The 26,856-nt window shown below is 34.1% G+C and overlaps 2 protein-coding genes across 5 annotated transcripts; one reads left to right on the forward strand and one right to left on the reverse strand.

The window, feature by feature from the left end:
* Positions 1 to 1,060: 1,060 nt before the first annotated feature.
* LOC108202645 (TNF receptor-associated factor homolog 1a) lies at positions 1,061 to 18,611 on the reverse strand. Of its 4 annotated transcripts, none has more exons than XM_017371141.2 (13): positions 18,411 to 18,611; positions 17,678 to 17,900; positions 16,390 to 16,501; positions 15,217 to 15,305; positions 15,056 to 15,124; positions 14,841 to 14,970; positions 13,575 to 13,733; positions 9,117 to 9,465; positions 7,409 to 7,521; positions 5,331 to 5,478; positions 3,707 to 4,158; positions 3,442 to 3,631; positions 1,061 to 2,789 (listed from the first exon to the last, which is right to left on the reverse strand). In XM_017371141.2, the coding sequence occupies exons 2-13, from the start codon at positions 17,850 to 17,852 to the stop codon at positions 1,272 to 1,274; spliced, it is 3,504 nt and encodes a 1,167-aa protein (XP_017226630.1). In that variant the 5' UTR covers positions 17,853 to 17,900; positions 18,411 to 18,611; the 3' UTR covers positions 1,061 to 1,271. The 4 variants fall into 4 exon arrangements, with proteins under 4 accessions (XP_017226630.1, XP_063940354.1, XP_017226631.1 ...); XM_064084284.1 differs by having other exon boundaries at positions 1,061 to 2,786; positions 18,411 to 18,554; XM_017371142.2 differs by having other exon boundaries at positions 1,061 to 2,786; positions 5,331 to 5,481; positions 18,411 to 18,554.
* Positions 18,612 to 25,135: 6,524 nt separating this feature from the next.
* Positions 25,136 to 25,891, forward strand: LOC108202218 (transcriptional regulator SUPERMAN). Its single transcript, XM_017370616.2, has one exon. The coding sequence runs from the start codon at positions 25,136 to 25,138 to the stop codon at positions 25,889 to 25,891; it is 756 nt and encodes a 251-aa protein (XP_017226105.1).
* The last annotated feature ends 965 nt before the right edge of the window (positions 25,892 to 26,856 follow it).

Consider the following 26,856-nt stretch of genomic DNA (forward strand, 5'->3'; position numbering starts at 1 on the left):
CCTACAAATGCGCAAAAAGCATGACCAGTAAAAATCCTCCCTTCACCAAAAAGTAGTTGTTAGTGTGTGCCCATGGGCACAGTAAGTTGATTCTAACGAATTACTCCCTCCGTTTCAAAATACATGTCCCCTTTAGAAAAAAAGTTTTGTTTCAAAATACTTGTGCACTTCAACTTTCAATGTAAATTTATATTTTCAAAATCAACTCTCCTCTACATATTTCAAATTTATATTTCCAAGATCAACCCTATACCATATATTAGGTTCAATTAATGACTTATTACACCTCTTTTCTCTCAAAATCCACTTTTCTTAGATTGTGTGATTTTTTGAAAGTGGACATGTAATTTGAAACGGAAGGACTAAAGAATAGAGACACATGAAGACTCACCTCTATTTAGACTACTTGTTGCATATGGAAAAACGATTTCCCGGCCTCAATTTAATGTTTATTGAGAACTATACTAAAATAAAATGAGCGGAGATTCGAAACCTCAATTTTGCGTTTATCAAAAAGGTATCAAAGACAGTTGAAATTGCGATAGTATGCTGGAGAGAATATATTTGCATTCCTTGCCAACAATTTGTGCATTATTATGATTAAAAAACAATTTGTGCCTTATTATCATTACTTAATAATAATTATTGATTGGTGGTTGAAATTTATAATTGAATTTGATCAACAAATTTGATTAAAACTTAAAATTGAACTTTTTAATCAAAAAAATTAAAATAATTTAAAGAACTGTGGTATACGGAGTGTGAATATTGGTGCATCTTATGTCTATAAAAGTTGGAAAAATGATATTGCACTGAACTGCCCAAAACGCATTCCGGCCAGGCTAACCCACGGTGCCCGTGCCGGTTACGATTTTGATCTCTCAGGACCAGGACCGAGCCCAGCACGGAACGCCTGCTTAGCAATGCCGGTTCCGTGCCCAAACAAGACGAGCACAGCCCGCTGTTGAACCCGCACAGAACGGCTCGAACCGACTGTTTGGCCGCTCTATGAGCAAGTCTGTCATTTTATATTTGCCAAGATCTTAAAACACAAACAAAATTAGAATCTAAAGTAATTCATGTATGTCTATATTTGCTAAAGAAACAAAGTAAACCAAAATCATCCTTTACAAATGGTTCCGTGCACAGAGGTCGCAGCCTCAGCTCCAAATCTATAACCAACACTTCTTCCTCCGAATTACATTATTTATATTCATTACACCGGAGTAATGCACCTGACATTGTGACAAGATTTAGTCCAGCAATCTTTATCAATGTCCACTTGAAGGCCGGAATACAGTATAACCATTAGTACCACAAACCAAGTTTGAATACTCAGGAATATGATACGAGAAATTATCATTTTCTGAACTTCTCATGCTTAGATAAGATGGATCAGAATCACCGACCTGCCATTGATTTGGTACCAACCCATCGATATGTTCATTCTGGTAAGGTTGTAGATTAGCTTGGTGAATCCAATTTGAGTCGAACTGATCAGAAGCAAAGTTGTAACTCTGATAATAGTCATCGTCATGGTAACTTTGAGTTTGCTCAAAAAAGGGGGAACCAGAGGGCCCCAAATCACCAGAAAGGCCAAAATCACCAGGAAAGGTGAACTGCTGCTGGTTCAGATGATGAGGCCCATTGCTGAAGGTCTGAAAGCCTGAACTTGTGGTTGCAGCCATGAAAATCCCATTTTCATCATCTAGCAAGTTGTTAATGATGTCTAGATGTGGAAAATCATCAGAGGATACACCAGGGTTCTGGCGCCCTGATGTAACAGGAGGATATCCGATAGGAAACTGATCTTGAGATCTAGACTGTGCAGACCTGACCATGTCAAAGTTTTGGATGTCACTATGCAATGAATGGTCGTTGTTTATGCTTCTGCTGGTATTCTGTTGAACATCTTCCATCCATTGAGGCCCATTATGTATTAAAGGAATGCTGTTACTTCTGCTGCTGTCCATTCTATGGTTCTCCATCCACTGAGGCACATTTTGCAGCACATCATGACTTACCATTCCGAATAAAAGGTCTGATCGGATTGACTCTGTGTCCAATCTACGAGAGCTCTGGGGTGTATACATCGGTGGAGATATCACAGAAGATGTCTGCAAGTAAGAGTGCTGCGAATTTACTTCTGAATTTGACGACTGACTGAGAGAGTAACCTGTTGAACTTGCAGTAGATTGGTTTCCCATCATAGCATTTCGATATGACTGAGGTACATGACTAGTGGTTGCAGGCGAGGAATCACGGTTCAAGCGGCCTGCTGCACTCACTGAACGGGACAGAGACTGTGCTGTTTGGACCACAGGAACAACAGGTGTGCCCACTTCAGTCCCTGGAATTAAAGGTGCACTTAAAGGCCTTAAAATGCCTGGTTGGGTTGGCATCGGCTTCTCACTTTTGACTGGCACCTGCTGGGCTATGTGCTTTTCACTTGTACCTGGCGGACGCTCACATTTTGACTTCTCGGATGAGAAAGGAATATGCTGAGAGATTGATTTCTCAGTGACTCTTGGCACTGCACTTTCAGCTGAAATTTCTGGAATGGCCATTTTATCACTCTTTTGATCTCTTAGGGAAGATTGTTTGCTTACCAACACAGTGTCAATGCTGGAAGCAGTCTTCAACTGTAATTTTGACTCAGGAGCAGATGACAGATCCTTCACTGGTCTCCCAGGAGAGGTTTGGGTAGTTGTTGTCTTTACTTTAATTGGTTTTCTTATACCAGTCACCTCCGTAACAGTCGATTTCTTATCAGGACCCGCAACTTCCTTCTGTCAGATAATGCAAAAGATCATACATTTGATGTAAAAAAAACACAATACGAATTTCTTAAAGAAAAACAAATCTGTGACTGCTTATAAACAAGTAAAGACAATTTGAACTATAGCAGCCTATTAATAAATTTAATATAATGATATATTTAGCAGCTTTAACATCAATATAATATATCAATCTGATAGTTACAATTTTTGTAAGTTCTTCGTTTACTGGTTTCATTACATTAATTTAATGGATAACACACCCATGCCTCCAGTGAGGCTTGAAGCTTCGAGTTCTTGTTACCAAGAGAAGAGGGGCATTTACTAGACTACAATGCCGAGGAATAATTCTTAAATGTCTTTCATGCAGGAATTTTTTGTAGTCATCTTGAGACAACTAAAAAGAACTTGTTAAAAACTATAAGAATAAGTATTTACAACATAAGCGAGTCATATGACTTTATCTGTCAGTGATGTATGGACTTAAAGCACAATACCAAATGCTGTGATACTACAATAAAGATACAAAGGGACACTCAGAAATATCCAACTGAAACATATGCATTCCAGTTCTGATATCAAAATTTACTCGTACAATTGTGTATTAAAGACCCATTTTTCACTGTGACAGAGAATAGTAAAAACCCAAAAGAATGTATCTCACCTTCTTTGTCACCTGTTCAGTCCGATGCTGTAACGAATTTGAGACGGCCTTCTCTGGTTTAGCCACCTTTCCATTTCCTGATGAATCAATTACCTGCCCTGGGTCAGAAGAGGCATTGGATGGCTTAATATTACAGTCAATGTCACGTCCTCTTGCTTCTTGAATGGCGTTAACCCTCAGATTCCTTCCTCTGAAAATAGTTTAGGGACAAATTTTAGTGAAGCTGTAGCTATACTTGACACAACAGTAAAGAGACATTTATTACCTTGACGATGATTTTTGGCTGTTTTGTTTTACAAGTGAGCTTCCTTTACAAGGCCCGTTAGCTGTTACTGATGGGAGTGAGTCTGTTGAGCATGTAGATGAACTATCATCTATTCCTGAAGGACTTTTTCTTTCTTCAGTCCGTACAGATGAAATAGCACTAATTCCACTGCTATTGGCTCCGGTGGTAGGATGAATTTCTGATGTGTCAGTATCCCAATTGACAGGACTGGATTCTCCATTTTCAGAATCGGCCTGAGGTAATTCAAGAGAACAATCTACTGAATCTGAGACATCAGAAACATTTTCAACTTGGATGGGTTTGCTAACAGGTTCTGACTCTTCAACTAAGAAGTCATTTCTTTCATGTTCCGGCTTGTCCTCTACAGCATTATCAGGCTTATCATATCTTCCTTTGTCCTTAACCTTCCGACTATTTTTTTTCTGTTTCCCCTGATGTGGAACAACACAAATCCCTTTTTAAATTTAGCAAAACAAGCATCTCAAAAAGAAAAAAAAAACGAAAGCGAAGAGTATAATAGTCAGATCATGCATATATTCACCAAGTGAGGGAGGAGAATGTAAAAAGAGAGAACTATAAAAGTTAACATTATCAATAATCTTCAAGTCACAGCAACCATAACTCCAGACTAAAAAGTTAAACATTATCAAGTATCTTCAGATCTCAGAGACCATAACTCCAGATCAAATTATAGATAATAGTCTATGAGGTTTCAAAAAGTAAAGCATGTATATATGTAAGTTGATGATCGATCAAGTGAAGGATATCTTTAAGGATGAAAACATCAGTAGTGTGATACACTGATAGTGGAGAAGATGACAAGGTAGACTTCTTTCGCGGAAGATGGGGAACACCAATCAAATTCGTAGGGGTCTATGCAGTTTCTACTTGCTCCTATTAATGCATTGATAAAAACAGAGGACCTGTTCATCAGGATGTCATAAAAAGCTATTGCTGTATAACTGAGAACATGGATTTAGGTCAACTGAATCTACATCATTAGAGATACAAACATGCATATAATAAGCAATGTTATTACAGATAAAAACACGCCTATTATATTCGTACATATCCTCTAATTCCTCTTTTCCCAAACTCTTCAAACCTCTATGAACACAAGATTTTGGCTATTCCAAAAGGTTTACTTAAATAGCGGATTCCCAAAATGCACAGCAGTAAGGGGGGAACCAAACTCTGGCAAAGGAATGAAGCTAGCATGTACATGTGAATCTACATAGAATGTATACATGAATCTACATTATATTTATACTCCTTTTTAGCCTAACCAATCAATTATATTCATAGATAATTGAAATAACCCTTGCTACAAGGGCGCAAAAAAAGTGCTGTCCTGGTGCACAAGGTTACTAGTTACCACAAACAGATTGATTTTAGATAGGCTTAAATATAGGCAGCCTTACCTCTCTACCTAGAGAGAGGTTGCTTCCAGAAGTTGATCAATGGGTGGGTACATGACCATAACATAAACGCAACTTAATTAGCGAAGGCAGCTATAGTATTACCATAGATTTACATATAAACAAAGACATAAAATTATGATTATGAAATTCCATGTGGTGTGACCATGCAAGTACGGTCTAACCTGCTTCTTTTTGGATTTTTTGTCCTTGTCAGCTACACCACGTCGCATTTTTTTCTCACTTCCAGCTAAATAGGCTGCCTCCTCTTCACGGATGAGCTCCTCTTGTCTCTTCAAAGCAACAGCCTCCTGGTATGCAACTTCAATCTTACTGCTACAACAGTACGGGGAAAAATAAAATTGAAATGTGAAGACAACATCTGGCGTCACTAATCAAACAGCAACATATAAACTAGAACAAGTCTACACAGCTGAATTGATCGGTTATGATTTAGTCAAATATTAAAAGTCAGCATGTTGGATGACAAAATGATTATCTAGAAGGGACTAAAATTTGGATGTTGTCTAGTGTGGGTGTGCTAGAGTGTTGAGTGTGTGTTTTCACATAATTCACAAATAAGTATAACCTTAGGCCTTAGAACAGCCGCTTACCATTCAGATTTCATAGCAATAATACTCAGTATCATCCAAAATTACAGCGGTCACAAAAGCAATTTGGGCCAATTTTGCATACTTATCTAGAAAGTAGCAAAGAAAATGCTCATATCACTGTTCCCTAGCTAACTAATTAAAATTCATTGAAAAGCCAAAATTCTGAAGCAGAACTTCTTTCTTTGGTTGAGGAGAGGAGGGTTGGGTTGGGAGGGGAGGGGTTGAATTTTTCTATATCTTGTTTCGGAACTTTTTGAGGAGGGTTGGGTTTTAGAAGGTTATTCATGGATTGGGTTTTATCTGATTCAATTGAGTTTTTAACACCCTGGTTTGTGGTGTTGAACAGTGCGGACTCGTTCATACTTCTTCCTTCATGATATCAGCCTCTCTCAGAAGTCAATGGGGATCAGGTGCATAAATGGGACCCGCTCAATTGACAGCCAATATGTTTTCAATCACGATCTTCAGAATGATATTATATTATATCCTACATATAAAGCGCCAGAGGGATTTTTTGTTCGTCATGGTGCCATGGTAAAGTACCTCAATATAAGCAAAATAGATAAGGATCGTTCAATCTAAAAGTTCGAAAAAAAAAATTAAACAGTCACGATTTTATAGTGAAATATGATATCAATCTATATAATATGTATATACAAGATATAATCTTTGATTTTGTGATTTAAACTTAATATCAGTAGGTTTTTTAAGTAAAATAGAATTTTTATGGTAAGATTCCTAAATTTGGAAGAATTTGTACCATGATAATTAAAACCTGAGACATTAAAGTTTGGTAGTCAGTCGGTATTGGGCTAGTGCTTAACTGAAAATTCCTAAATTTGGAAGAATTTGTACCATATTATTAAAGCCAAAACATGAAGGTTTGGTAGTCAATCAGTATTTGGGCTTTAGTGCTCAACTAATATTACGGACCTCATGTCCTCCTACTTCTGAAAAATTGTATTTATGGCCTAATTATTTTAATAACCTATTCCAATTAAAACACATTTAAGTATATTAATTTAAACACATATAAAAAAACTAACAATTTTAAATATAACTTCTAACCTGAACACATCTCGAAGTCCTAAATATATTAGAGATGTATAAAAAGTATATACAATTAAAAACAGATAATTAAAGAACACATATAAAATATTACCCGTGCTATGCACGGGATATAAGCTAGTTAGCTAAAAACACGCGCAGAACAAATATGAACACATAAATATAATTTTTTTTATATTTTTAAATAAAGAGAATAAGAACTTAATAGTTATATATATTATTAACACTATCAAAGTAAATATTTGTATTAATCAAAAGTAATAAATAAATATATAATTCAACATGTTTTATGAATAATATAAATTCAGTAAATCAATATATATTTTATTTATTTGAACTTTTACATATCCGACCTTTTCTTCAACCATTTCCAAATATTGGAATTCAAGCCTCTCTTTTTTAACCCCTACATCCAAATAAGATATGGATTGAACCAGAACCCCCCCCCCCCCCCCCCCCCAAAATCCTTAGGAGCACTGAACGGCTATGCATATTGAGAACAAAATGACGACACCCTGGGCAGAAAACTTAAAAACAAGCTGGGAAGCATACAAACATAACTTAAAATAACATACGATTACCTGAAAATATGTGCTAGGACAAATATTTCAATTGTTCTCCGACCAAGTTCTGTAAGGCGCCTTTCGTCACGCACAATGGAATCTTTAGAGAAGTCCTCCCCAGAACTACCATCCTGCGACATCATACCAGTACTTATCATAAAACCAGTACTGGTGTACATAAAAAGAGGAGGGAAATCAAAATAAAGACTCAAGACCTCACAAACTTTAGATGAAGGTCTCAATACATGCATATTGAACAATAAAAAAAAGGGCATCTGTCAAGTACAGTGAAACTAGATATTAGGCTCAGAAGAAGAAAGATGACAGAAAAAACCCTTTTCTCCACATTGGTCCAGACCCCTTCGGCTTCATAGAGGTATTCTTTTAGTCATGAGAGATAAGATGAATACAAACCAAACATATCCGGTCTATTCTGCTCATAAAGCAGGATCTGGAGAAGGTAAATGTACACGACCTTACCTTCACTCTGGAAAAGTAAAGAGGTTGTTTCCGCAGAAACCCCCAAATTTTACATTTATCAAGAAGCACTGATAAGAGCATTTTATTTAAGAACGATTGAATGAAGATCATAATATAAACCCGATGAGGCAGTAAATAACAATCCTACCATCTCATCGAATAGAAGAACTAAAAACGAACAGGCATACGAATTAGAAGCACGGAGTATATCTGATTCTTTTGAAGTCAAAATTCTGAGGGACGAAGATGAGAGTGCCAGATGAATCATAGATGCTACAAGTACGAAACTAAAATAATAAAACAATTAGGTGAATCCTATGTTACTCGGACTCGGCTAGAAGTGTCCGACCTGGATACGTGTCCATGTGTCCGACTCGGTAATATTTTGAAAAATGTACATGTTTTTGGCCTAAAACAAGTGTCCGAGTCCAAGTGTCCATGTCCGAGTGTCGAGCGTCCGACACGGGTACTTCGAGGCAACATGAAGAGTCCGAGTAACATAGGGTGAATCACATAGGAAAAAATTTAGTCAGTTGTGCTAGGTTATTTAAGATCCTCATAACAGAACTCTAATGTATCTAGCTATAGCCTCCTGAATCTGGGACTGAACAGTGTTATACTTCTCAGGGTAAGTAGCACAGAGTTAACAGAGTAAATTTTGAAATCCAGGGACAGAAAAGAAACAGTCTGTTCAAAGAAGATTCGAGGAATCTTATAATACTTCTTGGAAGCAACAATTGAGAATATAATTCAGGCGACTAAGAAACCGAAACGTTTTTTAACAGAAGGGAAGTACACATATTTAGGTAGGCTAATATGCTAGCTAGTAATAAGGGTAGAAGAGAGAAGGAGAATAAAGGGGTGTGGCCAGAGAAATTAGATGCTTGAAATGATATTCAACTGCTTAACTAGCATGCTAATAGGGCATTCAAAAAATAAAAGGCAGTAGAAAACAGTTAGAGTAACACCAACAGAGATATAACCTTTTCAGGATATGTCGATGAGGCTTACTGTAAGTGTTAAATAGTTCTTCAGTATTCATTGTTGCATTTATAATATGTTATTTAAGTGTGATGGTTCCAGACTTCCAGTTTTTATTATGTTGAAATTTGAATTATCAATTAATTAATAATCTTACAACACAACATATGTTTTTTGAAATCTCTTGCATACTTACTGGAACTGGACATTGCACTGTAAAAGAATATATTTATAGTTTAACTGAATCTTGTAATGGGCATAATACCTTCGTGCGGTTCTGGGGACCTTTCTCATCCTTTGGCGGCAGTGGTTCGACAGCAGCTCTCGTAAGTAGTAGTAAGACATCATCCACCAAAATAAATGTGTCTTTCTCCATGCGAGCAATGGGAACTGATGGTTCTTCATCAACCAAATATATTCCCTCAGCTTTGTTGCTCTTAGTTTGACCTTGGAGGGCTTTTAGCCCACTGTGCAAGGAGTCCATCACTAAAGTAGATGTGACTTCCTTTTCTATAAAGAAATGTTTCACAACTACTTTGAGAACTGATTCTGTTTTCTCCCTAGACATGCGGCGTCTTGCATTTGGATCAAGTCCAAGCCAGAACGCACAGAAGCTGAAAAAGATTTCATATCAGTATGCAGAAGATGAAGATTATGTAATCTATAAGGAATAATACACAAAATATAGCCCTAAAATAATGCAATTGATAATTTCACAGAAGGCATATGCAGCTGACATATCCCAATTGCTCCCACTTATTTCATTCTACAACAAAAATACCATTACAGGATTATGTCGGAATATCCTCTGTGATTTCCACTAAAAAAGGCTAAACCAATCACAAATGTAAATCATTAATTTTTATGTTTCAGTAACAGACCTCATTAGGTCATAGGCGGGGTTAGACATTTAAAATTAGAAATCAGTGCTGAATTTATCTAGGAACTGGAAATTTTTTCTTCGTTTTTAATCTGCACATCAACCATATATATGGTGCTAAGCTATATACTTATTTTCTCAGTTAAGCCATCTGCCTGATTACTAATCACTTCCTTTGGTCAAGCCTTGCTTAAATTGAAGATACTGTAGTGTCAGTTTTGTCTCCTCAGCAATTTAATTTTCAAATAGGAGGAAAAGCATGGAAATTGGTGCCTAACATAAATAATCATCGAGTGATGACATTAATCATCACCCAACCACCTTTATGCGATGTGATTCGAAAATAATACTCCCCTGTCCTACTCATTTTGTCCACAATTAAAAATCCACCTTTTATTCACTCACATTAAATAAGGTAATAATAATTACCAAAAAATTGTATTCTTTTTCAAATATATTAACATAATTAATACTTAATTAACCATATTTACTAAATATGGACATCAGTTTTGGGACAAGCAGAATAGGAAATGAGGACATAATGAGTGGGACAGGAGACTCAGTGGCGGAACCAGGCCTGAGGGTTGGGGGGGCTGAACTATTTCATTATCCACACTTCAATAAATAGCTTTCTCGACATATATCATCATACTATCATTCAAACATGTATCTTCCATCCTATTATGCTGATAAGTCCTAATTGTTTTTATAGCGGAAAAAACTCTCTCAACAGTAGCAATGAGAACGAGTAAAACCAAAGCTAACTCATCTAGAAGATAAACTAAGGGATAAGCAGTGTGTTTGTGTGTATTAACCATCATGACAGAAAGATTTCCTATACTTTAAAGTCCATATTAATCTTTATCCGCTTCTTATCATTTAAAATGGAGTGCCAAATCCGTCTGATTCTTTGTTGTAAAGCTTATGACAAATCATTAGTAATTGTCAAGATAACTTTCATCAGAAGAACTCCATTGAGTTAGGGTAGTGTCAAGCGTGAACGTATGACTTACGAGAGTATGTCCAAAAGCTTCTTAATTCATATGGGCTCTTTAGCCAAAATTTGAAGAATACGGAGATGAAATGAACTCCAACAAGCTCCTAGCACCTCTTAAAACACTTAAGAGCTCTATTTGCTTCCTCAACAATGAGGAGCACACTCTCCCTCTTAACTATATTTTATATTATTTTTCCTATGTTCAAAGTACTCAGCATGCATGATACACTTTGTTAGGTATACATATTTTAATAATAAATATAATAATAGATATAGATAGAGAGCGTGTGTAGGGAATATTGTTGGATATATTGTGTAATTTTACCTCTTAAATAGTTAAGAGTTGATTGTTTATATTATTTTTAAAGAAAAGTTAAGGAGTTTGTTGGAGTTGATCTGAGTATATCTCTTTGAATGTATTTGTTAATTAGATTCTCTTTAGACTAAGAGCTTTTTCTTTTCTTTTTTTTACAATAAATTCCTCTTTATGCCATTTATAATTTAGCAGGGGCTAAAAAAAATTTTATATTGACAACATTAATTCAGTGGGGGCTGAAAAAAAAATTACACTGTTTTTTCGAGGTTAGGGGGGGCTCTAGTATCCCCTAGCCCCCCTTTGGTTCCGCCACTGACAGGAGTAATAGTTTTCTTTTTCATATCCAAGCAATGTCCTGTGACAGGTTGTTCTGCAAAATTGAATGTTCAATCTGTACTCATCAAAAGTACAGAAGTTTAGAAGTTCTCTTCTTATTAATACTTCATCATAAAGGTTATCTTTGATACATAAAGCTACAAGTTCACTCTCGTATATGATATTATCAACCTCAAATTTTTAGTATAACTATTTGCTAAACATTTTTTTACAATCTCTATCAATAAATCTAAAATAGTTCCATAAATTTATTCAAACTGTTCTTGATAATCACAATAAAAATCCAAAAACATTACTTATAAAAACTTTATTTAGAATTTAAGAAAAAATTATAATACTCCCTCCGTCTCAATTTATAGGTTCCTTTTGGAATAAACACGCATATTAAGAAAGTAGTTGGTTAGATATAACTTTATCTCATATATCATTAATTAGTACATTGATAAGGGAGAATATAGTTGAGTTTCAAAAAAATCACAATAAATATAGAGATTTAGTGCATTGAGAAATGAGAATAATGTTGAGTTTCAAAAAATTCATAATTAATATAGAGATAAATTTGTATTGAAAGAAGAGAGGGACAAGTATTTTGGGACAAATTTTTTTCCCAAAAGGGACCTATAAATTGAGACGGAGGGAGTAGTGCACTTCTGTTTATATATATCGACAATTAGAAATCATGTCCATGAGTTGAGCTTTAATTATTTTAACTGTAGTTATACGAAAAGATAATTATCTCTTTCCATATTTAATTATTCAAATTTGGGAAGGGAGTCCTATGAAAGTAGTGCTAAAGTTTTAATATTTATTCAAAATGACATAAACAACATTAACTATCAATCAAATTATACACACTTAAATAATTAAAAAATATAGTAGATTAAACACTTAATACACATATTTCAATATAATTTAGGTAGATACTTAATAATAATACGTATTTATAGCATATATTTATTTTGTATATTTACTTGGAGATAAGCTAGTACTTGTAACCCATGACATATAATTAATAGATAGCCTTTTCTACCCCATAATCACACGTCACAATGATTCTTGCATAGCCTGACCCATAAATCACGACGTGAACTTTGTCTTAATTTCCCGAGATTACATTCATCACAATTTTCTTTCACATCTTAGCACCACAACTAATACGAGCACAGCTGATATACAAAAATGTAAAATACTACCCAAATACACTTGCAGAGTAATATACAAAGTCACATACTGTATGTTCATCAAACCAGGATAACACCGATCCTCATTCTTAACTCATTCAACAATACCATCACAGTTTCTCATAAACGTCTCGATCTAATCTCTTCCACCTTTCAACACATTTTTATCAAGAATATTACCACCATTCTCTTCAGCCCACGCATAAGTAAGATGTCCATTTGCCAAAATACGCAAATGTGTATTGATTAAACTTTCCTAATCCTCATCCCATATGAACTGGTGGATTATGCGTATACTGTATGTATGTATATTTATGCACGAATCACAATTGGATATTCAAGCATGATTATAACGCATCTATAATCGGTAGTAAGGGCCGCTCTTTTACAATCAGGTATTTGTGTCTTCTATAATCAGGTATTTCAGTCTAGAGATTTTGGGGCGAAAGCAAAATGGGTCCTCACCCTTTTTACTAACTAAATAATATGAATTATTATTTATTTGTTACTATGTCTTATGTTATATGTTATTGGAAATATAGTTTTGATTATATTATCAATTAATAATAACAAGATAAATTATGGAATAGAGGATGTGTAACATTACATAGGCCAGATCATCATACTAACAATTCCTCAGACAGGAACATAATGGTAAATCCATATTAGCAGCAGATTAGATAAATCAGTTACATTTTTATTAATGAAATTAATTAGCCCATTATGTTTGAACCTTTTGCATCTATGCCATGCCCAAAAGGGATTAAGTTACAATATTTAAAAAACAATTCCACATGATTTTACTATGGTAGCAATTCCACATGATTTTACTACGGTAGTTATTTTGTTCTACAAACATAATACAGATTTAAAAATTCTGCCTTAACGATTTTTACATCTGTTTATTAAACATTTAAAAACAGCCATGTACCCATCAGAACCAAATCTTCACATAGGAATGTAATCCGTATTTCATGCACGGTCAACAAGATGCAAGAATCAACATTATTTACCTCGGCCATCGAGCTTTATCCTCTATTAATCTTTTAAGTCTGCCTCTCCTCTCTTCCACAAAACGGCGGGCAATCTGCTCCACATTTGTTAGATATACACGAACAAGTTCTCTTCTATACTGACAATCGAGGCAGCGAAAGGGGCGATCTGCTCTTTCCCTGCAAACCAAAAGATTCAGCCACCATTAAATACAAAGATGATAGTTTTTACTGAGAAAATCAAACAGAATTGTACTTTCACAAATAATAGCCTTTCGGTCCTAAATAATAGCTTGGCTTGACTTGGACATGCATATTTAGGAGTAAAAAACACATATTTATAGACTTATAGTCCATGTTAATGACCCGCGTATTTAGGAGTAAAAAACACATAGTTATTTTCAATGTTATGCCAAATAAAAGTTTAAATACTAAATTCTACTTTGACATAAAAATTAGTATATTCTTATTAAATATAATTACGAGTTTTTTACAACTAAACATGCGTGCCAAAGTTAAACGAGGCTATTATATTTAAGACCAGAGAGAGTGATACCAAGGGATACATAAAACTCAACATGGTGCACCATCAGCATGCACTACCATCTTTATAAAGAATCTATAAGGAATATTTAGTTCAGGCATAAAATAAATTTTCCACCAAGTCTTGTGGGATAACCCAATGAGAAAAGATTGGTCAACAAAATAACAAGGTCACACTTGACTTGACATATAATATTATTACTACATCCAGATGAAATTAAATATAATAGGTGATATGCCTAGACAAGGTCTGCTTCAAAAAAAAAAGGACATTCATTTATTTTACATTCTGACTACAGTGCGGAATTATTGTGAAAAGCACATCACCTCATTAGTATATAATATCAACCGTATTTCTGTCCCAGGTATATTGGCATCAATATAGTTAACATGTTACTGGGTACCACTCTACCACTGAGATAATGACGAATAACAAACCAAAGTATATAATTATTACTATTATATATCAAGGTACTTAACAGAAAAAGAGATCAAAATGCAAAAAAGAGAATAGAAAAAAAATTATACCAGAACAAAAAATCGAGTAATAGTGACGGTTAAAGGATAAACTACTTCTTAAGAAACCAAAAAACTTGTGGCAACACTAATATTGGATGAAGTTCAAAATGCTGAAGCAAGTGATACATATTATTATTTAATAGCATATCTATTATAGAATGCCTCTGCATTGCAACAAGCCAACATACAGGTTATAAACACATGTAGCAATGATGAGTACCAAACCTAATAACTTGGACTTGAGCTTTGATAATGAGAGTGTCAGCATCGATAAACCCATCCAAAACTTTTGACAGCTCCATAAATTTTTTCCATCCCCAGTCGTGCTCCTTTTTCCAAAACCGATGTAATGTATCTGCAAATAAGAAAGCCATGTAAGCAGTTAATATGAAAACAAGAAGTAAATCTGCCAACAACTACAGAAGAGAAGCACAAACTACCCGAATACTTAGACTTCTTTGGATCTTTATTCACAACAGCAATTGTAAATTGTGCAAAATGACTCCATCCTGCTTCAGTAAAATTGGAAACCATAATTATTATCAAATGCATGAAAGCAATATCATAGCAGCTACAAGGACACTATGTCTGATCAATATACCTGGAAGAAGTTTGTCATGATTTGCTACACAAAGAAACAAAGAGAGATGATTGCAGACATCACAGCCTTGGGGATAAATCAAGATGTACCTGCCAAAACGACTAGAGATTTAATTTTTTTTTATAATGAGATTCATCACACCACTCTCCTAAAGCATCCCACATCACCTCCATTATATGAACCCAACATCAATTGAAACATAATACAAAATTTTCAACATGGTGCATGAATTGTATGCATATATTACCAGCATGCCCGAATTGATGATAATGAGAACTGCTCTTGAGATGTGTAATGTCTCAAAGAAGCAGTTTTCAGTTATGAGAAATAAGTTGCAAAATAAAAAAAGGTATGTTGCTATTCAATGATTTGAAGTACTGAGTACACACACACACATAGCAACTCGCAAGAATACACAACATTTGTAATTTTTCTGCTGGACCAAATTAGAAGATAAACTTAAAAATAATGAAAATATCAAAAAAAAAAAAAAAAAACTGACAACTTAAACATAGAAAAACTAAAATCAAACGAAAAAGCTAATTTTTTGTCATGGAGGGATTTTAAAAATTCAAAACTAAAAAATTGAATATGATACATCAAATCATTTGCACCGACATTTGTACATGTTTCTACTGGATCAAACTGAAAAATAGAATAACAAAATTAAAAGCTCAGAATAAAAATACATACAACTTAATTTCAACGTTCAAGAATTAAAATTGAACATAATAACTAAACATTCTAATTATTGAGGTTTTTCCCAAATTCCAAACTGATAAACTAAATGACATATAAAAAATTGTTTTGCACTGTTATATAAAATAATTAAGTTGAAAAATGTATTAATGATATAGGTAATATTGTTTTCATAAATATTATTATGAATTAGACAAAAGTGATTACTAAACTCTGTTAAAAATTAGTAAGATAAATTATAATTTTTAAAAATTAAAAAAAAGAATAATAATAATTTATCTCGGCCCTTGCTTCGCACTGGTAAAAATCTAGTATATAAGTATATAAATGCACATCGATATGATATATCTGTGCATTGTGAACTACGTAAAGATAAACAATGGATAAGAACCTGTAACGAGACTATGAGAGTAGGGAATGCAGACAGATTTTAAGACTGTCCCTTAAATAAAATTTTGATATAGAAAGGCCTACCATTTGTAGCCACCAACTTCAAATGCATTGCTACGAAGCTCCCTCTTGTTGATTTGAGAAAACTTATCTATCTTCCATGTATACCTCCCATACAGCTCAGAAGGTTTTGGCCCTGCAATGCAGAGAAGGGACTGATGACCGACCACAACAGCAATAATACAGAATATGCAGCAGAGTATAGTAGTGCATGATTCTAGATAGCAAAGGCATTCATACTAAATTGAGGTCTGTGCTGGAATGTCAGTTTTAGCTGTCTGTATATGATTATCTGTATATCATGATTTAAATAACAAAAATGCAAAAAATAGACCTGCAGACAATCATAGAAGAATCTGTCTAGGATAATTTCTCTTAACCCGATTACGATTTTGACATCACTAAATTTTGTACAACCTAAAACAGTCTTTCCTAATTAAAAAAGTAAAACAAACTTATATTCATTTATTTGGAAAGATCGGCAAGGAAGTCCAGTTAATCCATAATTATATAATACTACAAATAATTAAAGGAAAGTCGAATATACTCAAATATAGGTAATACTGTTGCATAAAAGCAGTAATTATTCAAGTGACACTCGATATGCAGCTATTTATGTCCAAAAATAATAATTATTGTACATGTATGACTAACTATATACAGAGATAGAAAGAGACTAGTGTCCGATGTCATCTTTTAATATCAAGCACATACGTTGTGCAAGATTCTTTCAGTGCAGCATACGGCATTCAAATATATAGATATAATACAATATTTGATGCGGATCCACTATCCAATATACAAAGTTTCAGCAACATTAAAAATTAAAGTACATAAAAAAAAAAAAAGAATATACAAACTTTTACATAAACTAACCAATTCAATCTTGTCGGTATTTACTTATTTATATGATCAAAGAATAAATTGCCCTGATACGTATGATGACGTAGTAAATCAAAACATGCAAGCTACCCAATTTTATTTCAACTACATAGACAATATGTTAACTGAAAAGAACATCACATTATTTTAATATAGTCTACATAAATAAGATGTAGTGTAGAAAAATAGAAATATAATGTTGGCAGACCATCTAATGCTTACCGGTATTATGAAAAAATTCATAGCTGAAATACACACACACACACACACACACATACTTTGTAGAAAGTAATGATTCGCCCAGATTCCAGAGTGCAGTTAAATACAAAAAAAACTGGATGACATAGTTTCCCTGACTAACCATACCTGCTAGCATTGAAACTATTAGCCTACAAAATAGATATGCCTAATGTAGAGAAATATTGCGTACCAAAATCATCTTCGTCTTCAGTGTCCCAATAGGGAGGTGAAGTTGAAGTTAGTCCATTTTCCACTTGTTCAGAAGACCGCCATTCAGCCAATGCTTCACTAGATTGACAACGCTGCTGCCCACTTCCCTCCACCGAGCTTCCAACTCCAGATTCATCACTTGCAGTCCCAGCCATCCCCACTTAAAATGACCCCAGAATAAACCCTCCTTAAAATATCAGTTACTGATCAAAACAGCCACAAAAAAAACCGTTAGTAAACTGAATTTGCATAGAAAGACGCATGAAAGCAACAAACTAAATATCCATTTTTTTAATCCCAATCAAATACCCATTTCAAATTAAATGTCCATTTTCAACTCTCCACATTTCCCATTTCTCAAAATCAACCAATTCAAAACTCAAGACAAATACAAAGCAAAACAGTACCAATCATCACCAACAATCACAAACACAAATACCATTAACCACTAATCCAAATTTGCCAATCACATAAATTCAACAAACACAAACTACCAATCAAACACAAAACAGAAAGAAAAAAAAAACCCTTTTTTTGAAATTCAAATTCAAACAAAACCCAATTCACAGAAATCACAAAAACACTCAATCACCACTACAACAGACACCCACAAATAACAAAAATTCATAATCAAAACTAAACCTAAAACCCCAAAAGATATACAATAAATTCAATACAAATTAACAAAAAGCAGATCGATTCACAAGACTCACCTGAACCAAACAACAGAGATGAATGGCAGCTGTTTGTTCTCAAAATCAACGAGAGAAGAAAAAGATTTGGGTCGAAGCAGAAGTAGCAGAGCAGAGCTAGAATTATATATATAAGTTATATATAATTTGTAAGCAAATATTGCAAAGAGCTTATGTGTGTATGTTTTATATGTATGTATAGGTGTGGAGGAGTTCTTGTACATCGAATAACAGCTCGAGCGGATATGTACTAAACTAACTCAGTCCGAGAAAGAACTGATTTCGGTTTTTTTTTCATTTATTAAATGAAAATCCTATAATTTTATTAAAAAATCTATATGATATCTTTTTGATCTTATAATAAATATAGTAATAATTTTGGGTTTTCATTTATCTGATAAAAATATTATATTAGTATAATACGTGTATAAAATATTTGTTTCATTTTAATATAATATTATGGATGTATTCAATTAGGATTTAAATAATTTTTTATGAATTCGGCGGATATTCAACTCAGATTTTAAAAAATTATCAAAATCTTGAGTATTTAATTGAGATTTTAAATTATACTACAAAATTTGATTTTAAATTATACTTAACATTTTAATGGTACTCAACTGAGATGGTTTAAACTTCATTAAATTATGATGATATTCAAATGCTGATGAATTTTTTTGAACTTTATAGAATGATAGATTTTGTGAATTTGTTCGGTGTATTTTAAGTTTTTTGAAACTTCACCAAAATACATGAGATTTTGAAATATTATGCTTAAATCCTAAATAATTTATATCAAGTGTGTGACATTTTATCAAAAATCTGTACAAAAATAAAATTAGATACAATATATAAATTTTTTAAATTAAAAATAACCCATTAAAATATCAGTTGAATATATCGTCTTAGTTTATAATATTTGCGATGCATAGTCTTGTTTATGTTTAAATATTTTCCAATCAAATCAAAGTAATATAATAATATGTCACGTAATGATATTAAAATTAAATAATGATATAAATATTTAATTTTAACATGTCCCAGTTTAATTGATAAAGCAATTTGATAATTAATAAAGATGAGATTTTTCATCAAATCGAAGATCTAAAGTGTTAATTGATCAGCGAAAAATCTATTGAATGTGGTGGTTATGTATTAATTTGTGACCGAGTTTTAAGAGATTTTAGATTGCTTCTTCATTCTCAATTTTTGATCCCTTTAGTATGTTTACATACCTTGTATTTATGAAGACCAAGTCACATATAGTTGTTGAAGATCCGAAACCACCATCACCACGCACCCGCCGTTTTCCGCCCGTCATTATCGGGAATACCAAATCACTGCATCTGCTCATCTCTTCTCCTCTCAGCACTGCCACCACCGTTGCTGTGGTGGACTCGGCCCTGACTCACCCATACCTCTATAATACACACAACAATCAATTCCTTTTCCCATTCCGTCAATCTCTTCTTCCTCTTCCCTTGTCGTTGTCATCGCCGGTGTCGTGGTGGGTTTGTCATCATGATGGTGCCAAATTCGGGGGTTGTAGATGATTGTGGTGGTATGTATATGGTGGTGGAGATTATTATTGTACTGATTTATATGATTTTCGTTATGATGTTGGTGGTCGTCGTTGATGAATGGAGTTAGTGTCCGAATCTGGTAGGCATGAATAGTAGTTGGTTGTGGTGATTTTTGATTTCCGGCGGTGATTTTTGGTTTTCAAGTGGTGACTTCTGATTTAACAACGGTAATTTTGTGTTTGACGATGATGATTTTCTGGTGATTGATGGAGGTGGTGGTGGCCGGAAATGAAATTCGGCTGTGGTTAGAGGTGGCAGGCGGAATTAGAAAGAAGATAGTTATATTAAAAATATTAAAAATTAATATGTGGTGAAAGATTGATATAAGATATAAAATGAGTGGTTAGGATTGGTTCTCATATTTCACAATAAAAAATCGTTTTTATTTGAGCGCGAATTAAAAATTAATATGTGGTGAAAGATTGATATAAGATATAAAATGAGTGGTTAGGATTGGTTCTCATATTTCACAATAAAAAATCGTTTTTATTTGAGTGTGATTATATATATACTCCAATATAAATAAATACGTGCTTATATTTAGTATTATTTTTGTTTAGGAACAAATTTTGGATAAGATCTATATTTTCTTGTCAAAAAATTATATATGAGATTTATGTTTTGAAATTAAATAAATGAAACTGATATACATATAATTCTAACAATTTCAAGCTTATAATAATATCCCTGACTAAGTTTAAATAGTGACAGATGAATAAAAGTTTATCTCTTTATGGAGCTGTAGGGTTAATTTAAAATAAGTGACTTGTTACTTAAATCAAATAAGTGGAGTAGAAGTGTTAATAAAGTGTTTGAAAAAAAAAGCAGAAATCTTAAAAAATAAGTTAACATTCTCAGTTTTCTAAAAGTGCTTCCACTTCTTTGTACAAATGGATCAATAAAAATAAAAGGCAGGAGCAAAAATTGCTTCCGGCGATCAAACATGCCCATGTCTCATTCCTAAACTCTAGATAGTGATGACCTATAAATATAACATATACCTCTCTTTTTATACATAAAAAGGAAGCACAAAAAGCAAACACTTGTGAACCATGGCCTCTATAGTAAAAAAAAAGTCGCCGAGCACGAGCTCCTTCTCCGTGAACAAATATTTCTCTTATTCGTAAAAAAATTAAAAATATTTGTTTTCATTTGCGATGGCAAACATAATTTTATTTTTCTGAAATACCCTCCATATATTTAGAGGGGCGCCTGTGAACTCAAATATCAACATAAACATGAAAAAGAAAATCATCTTATATATGTATAAGCAGCTTGAGGATCTTAATTACGAGCAGAATAAAAAATCAAATATGTGCCGATTTGATCATTATAATCATATATTGAGCGGATGTAGAGTTAGCCCATGCTCTGTGCTCAGATGTTTCGATTTTCAGGTTTACAAACCTCCAAATGTAATGACAATCTTTGATCAATCGTTAGAAATGATGAATCTATCATGAAAATCAGTGGTAAAATGTAAACCCAAAGGGTCTTACAAAGTATAAGGACTTGCAATTTAAAAATTAAATGAAGGATTAATGTGTATAAGAAAGGCAAGGCTAAGGCTAAAGAAGATGAATATGATATTTGAGAAATTCAGCGAATTGGGGGGTTAGAATTCAGAGAGTCGAGAGGGGAACAAAGAAAGGTGAAACTTCCTCAGACCCCATATCACTAAAAAAAATAAGACAAAACCGACCGTCAATAAAAAAGATACCGGGATAAAACTGACCTGGGATTGGTCGGTTTTAGTCTGAACGACATCGTTTTGTCCTGCCGACAAGGAATACGCACATGGTTGGTTTTATGGCTGACATGGCGATAATATAACCGACCACATCTGTGGTCGGTTTTAGGCTTTAAACCTGACCAATGTGTTATAACCGACCACCATTTATGGTCGGTTTTAGACATAAAACCAACCGTTTTTGGCCTTAGACGATCGATTTAGACGGTCGGTTTTGGCTTCTTTTTTTTTTGGTAGTGTATGGTTACAAAATTTTCACATTTCCGGAGTCATATGAACTAGCTAACGCTGACAATCTCAAATGCATCCACTTGATTTACCACACCCAAAAACAAGAACATTTTATGGTTGAAAGAAATCTAATAGATGTATATTTGACCTCAATCGCAAACATGTTTAGTGTTATGCATATACGTTGAACTTGTTCACAAAAATCCAACTAACTGCTTCAACCTTATTTACATTAATTCATTAACTCAGCACGTGTTCGATGTCAAAGTTTAATAGTTTCACTACTACAGATATGATATAATTGCGACAAGAAATTAGTAAAACAATATTATTTTGGACTTTTGGTCCTCTCTTAGGACCAAACAATGTTATCGCATATGATCTTGTCGCCCAAGTCTGCCGGGTGTTGGATTTCAGCAGTGCGTGTATATATTAAAAAGCGAGTTCGAAGTAAAATATACGACAAATTAACTAATAAGAAGTCCATGCCCGTTATTTACGTTCTGATTTGTTGTTTTCCATTCAATTCATTCTAGTTGTTTAGAAATGTCTAGATATGTATCTTAATCCAAAGAGTAAATTAATTGGCTCAAGTTCATGGTCAATTTTGCAGCACTCAATTTGCAGTACATGCACTGGATACATAAAGTGAGAAGAGGTACATGCAGAAAATGAAAAAATGTTTCCTGATAACCAAAGGCACAAAGACAGGATACTTAAAGACATATCGAACTGGTTTTAATTAAAACGGGGGGCGGGCGGGCGGGAGGGAGGGAGAGAGAGAGAGCGGGGGGGAGGAGGGAGAGAGAGAGGGAGGGAGAGAGATGGAGAGAGAGGGAGAGGGAGATCAGGGAGAGGGAGAGGGAGAGAGGGAGGGAGAGGGAGGGAGAGAGAGAGAGGGCGAGAGAGAGGGGGAGGGAGAGAGAGAGAGAGAGAGAGATTAATAGGAGAGAGCATCTGGGGAGTTGAAAATCAAAGGTAGCAAGATAGATGGACAAGACATGCAGCAACCAGATAACAAAAGTTTTGATTCCTATTCAATATTCATTACAATTTACAAGTACTAGTGTTAGTAGCTCCCCATGCATGATTTCCCTTCATATCATTCACCAACACTCTGATATTCTTTCTTCCATGTCTAATTTGTCCCATGTAAACACATAAAAAACCTCTATGTATTCCTGTGTGTCCAGACTTCTGTACATACAGCTGACTAACTCTGCTTTTATTAAAGTTAGCGCGGGCCTCGTTGAATCTCTCCATATTACAGTTCATTCAAGTACTCTATCCAAGTCTAGCAAATGCTTACGTTCATTGTTTGCACGCATTTTAAAGCTTCAATAAAATATAGTTCCATAACATTTTTAAATTTTTTTTAATAAATATTTAAACGTCAAACTTTCATTCACGAAAAAATAATTTTAAAAAAAATTATGAAACTATATTTTATTAAAAAATCTCAAAATACGTGTCAAAAAGTAACGTAAAGTTGGGACAAATAATGAATATTATCACACACATCAAACAAATGAGTAAAAGAGACGGCAATGTGTTACACTGCGGGCAATCCCTGCAGTTTCGACTAAAAACCTACAAAAGATGAGACCTATATGTAGAAAGCCATGGTCTCGTCTAATTGGCCACTAGTCTTTTACTAAATCTTGAGCTATATGTGGAAGGATCTTTTGTTTGTTCGGAAAGTCCATGAAATATTCACTCGCTTTTTTACTAAAATATGTAAACAAAATCTTGGTTCACTGAATTAACCTTCGATTTCAAATCTAAGCTGCTATCTCCCTACTTTTGCTTTATCAGTATGAATGAATGGATCTATAAGTTTGATAGTCTGCCATTGTTGGGGATGACAGAGTCACCAGTGCAACAACTGCGCACCAATGATGATTACATGCACTGCTGATTAATTGCTCTACTGGTATTCGAGAAAAGGGTTATGAAATTTCGATTAGAGTTCGTTCGAGAAATTCTTATTATAGTGATAATAGTAAAAGGACTAAACCTATTGTAATCAGTATTTTGTTTTGAGAGAGAAATCGAACCGAACATTTTGTGAAGAAAAGAGTGATAGTAGTTGGGCGAAAAGACCAGGTTATATATGTACGTAGTCTTACTGGTGTAGTCCAAACGGGGTCTGTACTCTGTATCAGCTTATATACTTGATAAATAAGTTAAAATAATATAAAATATTAAGTAAAATGTGTTGAACGATGTTGACCTTCAATAGCATTGACTATATTGATTGATTATATGTTGTTAATATTTTAGATTATTATAAATAAAACATATATGTCACTTGAATATAATGTAAATGATGTCGAATCTTTTTACGGATCCTAGAATTTCGATAAATATAGTCAATATCAGGAGATTTGGTTAAAATTAATGGCAAGAATCCCCCCATTTGAATTGATATTTTTTTCTCGTAATCTCTATATATTTTATTCATAATGTGTAATAATTATTTCTAACTAAGAGTTGAAATGCTCATAAATTAGTGACAATTTTGTAATTATTTCAATATTTTTAAATTATATAATCATTTTCCGTGCATTGACATTAGAAAGCCCTTGTACTGACCATGGAGGTAGCATAACCCTTGCTCCTTGTTTGTAAACATGATTATCATTTTACTTTGGTAAACATAATATTGTAGCATTATGCAATTGTATATATGTACTAGTAGTACAAACCCACACTATGATTATTACAAATAAATACAGTATGGCTGTGTAATCATTCAATTCTCATAAAGTTGGCATACGAAATTCAAAGAGAAGCCAAGGAACATGCACTAGATTTAGTAAAAAGGCATAATCTGGCAGAACGAGGCACCCCAAATGGCAAGTTGTGGACAAAACCTTGGGAGCATTTGCAGCTCAACATCTTCCAATGAGCATTTCATCTTCTGCCTTCAATTTTTATCCCCTCTGCAAACCTCTTTAAATACCCCCTACTCTCTCTCACACACCTAGAAACATCACATTAGCTTCTGTGATTCACTTCACTCCCTCTTCCTCTTTCATTCCGGGAGTCGAACTCTTGACCTCCCGCAAGGGGTACTAGAGCTCAACCACCGCATCAACACATTGTTGGCTTTCATTCTTGATTCTTCTTTCTTTTTATTATATAACAAAATAAGTTGAGTAGATCTTAGCTTGTATAACATGGAGAGAAACAACAAGTACACAGACAGTAACTTGAAAAATCAGAGCATTTTCTGCGGAGCGATGAAAGACAGCAGCAACAGCAGCAGCAACAACAACAACAACAACAAGGTGTTGATAAGAGAATCATGGAGAGACATTAGTAGCATGGGTGAAAGAAGTGTTACACGAGACGATCTCTTTTCATGGCCTCCAAGATCCTACACTTGCAGCTTCTGCAAAAGAGAATTCAGATCTGCTCAAGCCCTCGGAGGCCACATGAATGTCCATAGACGAGATAGAGCAAGGCTGCTCCGACACTCCCCTCCAAGAACTGGTCAGTTCTCTATCTTGAACCCTAATCTTGACCCCAACCAAAACCTTAACCCTAACCCTAATCCTAAACCTCAACCAAATTTCTCATCATCCTCCACTTCATCCATACTCTTTCGCCAGCCATTTACTTCGAATCTTGCTCCCTCTGTCACAAACATTTCTAGCCCTTCGTCGACATCACAAACGAAGAGATGGGCTCGGAGTACTACTAAAGATCCTTCGGTGATAGATCACTTGAGCAGAAATAGTGGTGAAAATATATCAAATAAGAGACACACCAAAGGCTATTTCGGGGTTGGAAAATTGGATGGCTTTTGTATAGCTGGAAAAGAGAGTGATAATGTCAAGAAACCAGAAGTTGTGAGGTTGAACTTGGAGATTGGGATAATTAGTGATTCCAGTAGTGATTTAGATTTGGAACTTCGCCTTGGACACTCTTAGATGGATGCTCTAGGTTTTTAGAACCCTAGCTAGTTGTTTTATTTGTTTACGATTTTAAACAACTTATTTAGTTCTGCAGCTTCTCTAATTACTAATTAAGACTGCATCAAATTCGATTAATGTGGAGTTAAGTTTGATTTGTCTGTGTGACTGTGTTATAACTGCTTTATTTTTCCTTCATCAACTTTATAATTAAAATTACCATCTTATACATATATTTATCGATCGATGGATGTTGATAATTAAATAAAAACACAACTACCTGCATCTTTGCTTTGATTAAATAAGCAAGTTTTACATCATTTTCAAATAATTAATGTGGTTAATCATAATGCTGCAGCTGACTTAATCGCACCAAAAAATAAACAACCTTATCATGTACTCCCTCCGTCCCGCAGGAAGTTTACCTACACTGTTTGTATGCATTTTGAAACTCTCGTAAAATATAGTTTTATAATGTATTTTTAATTTTTCTTTTTTTAAAATAAAAGTTTAAACTTCAAACTTTTTTTCAGGAATTTTATAAAAATATATATATAATGTAAGTATATTTTATAAGAGCCTTAAAATACGTGTCAAAAAGTAACATAAAGAACTTGGTGGGGAGAGAGTATTGTTCCTTCAAGTGACCAAGTTGATCCATTTTTACAGAACTTTACAGACTTTTAGTGTAAAAGAAGGTTTTTTGCTTAAAAACAAATATCCAGCTAATAGTAAAGCTCGAATAGACTTTAGGGAAGATGAAAAACTAAACATTTACTTTTTCCATCTTGTTATTTAGAACACACGCGCGTCTTTGTATTGATATACACAGGGTCGATCATGGGAACTATTGCCTTTAGATGAAAAGTGGTCGATTGTAATAAAGTTTCTTGTAGTTAAATATACTTTGTAACAGGTTTATATAGTTGAACAGGATGATTAATACACAAGACTAGGAGCATCTACAGTTCTATAATCTCTTA

This window comes from Daucus carota, chromosome 9 (assembly GCF_001625215.2).
Source record: "Daucus carota subsp. sativus chromosome 9, DH1 v3.0, whole genome shotgun sequence".
Taxonomy (NCBI): domain Eukaryota; kingdom Viridiplantae; phylum Streptophyta; class Magnoliopsida; order Apiales; family Apiaceae; genus Daucus; species Daucus carota.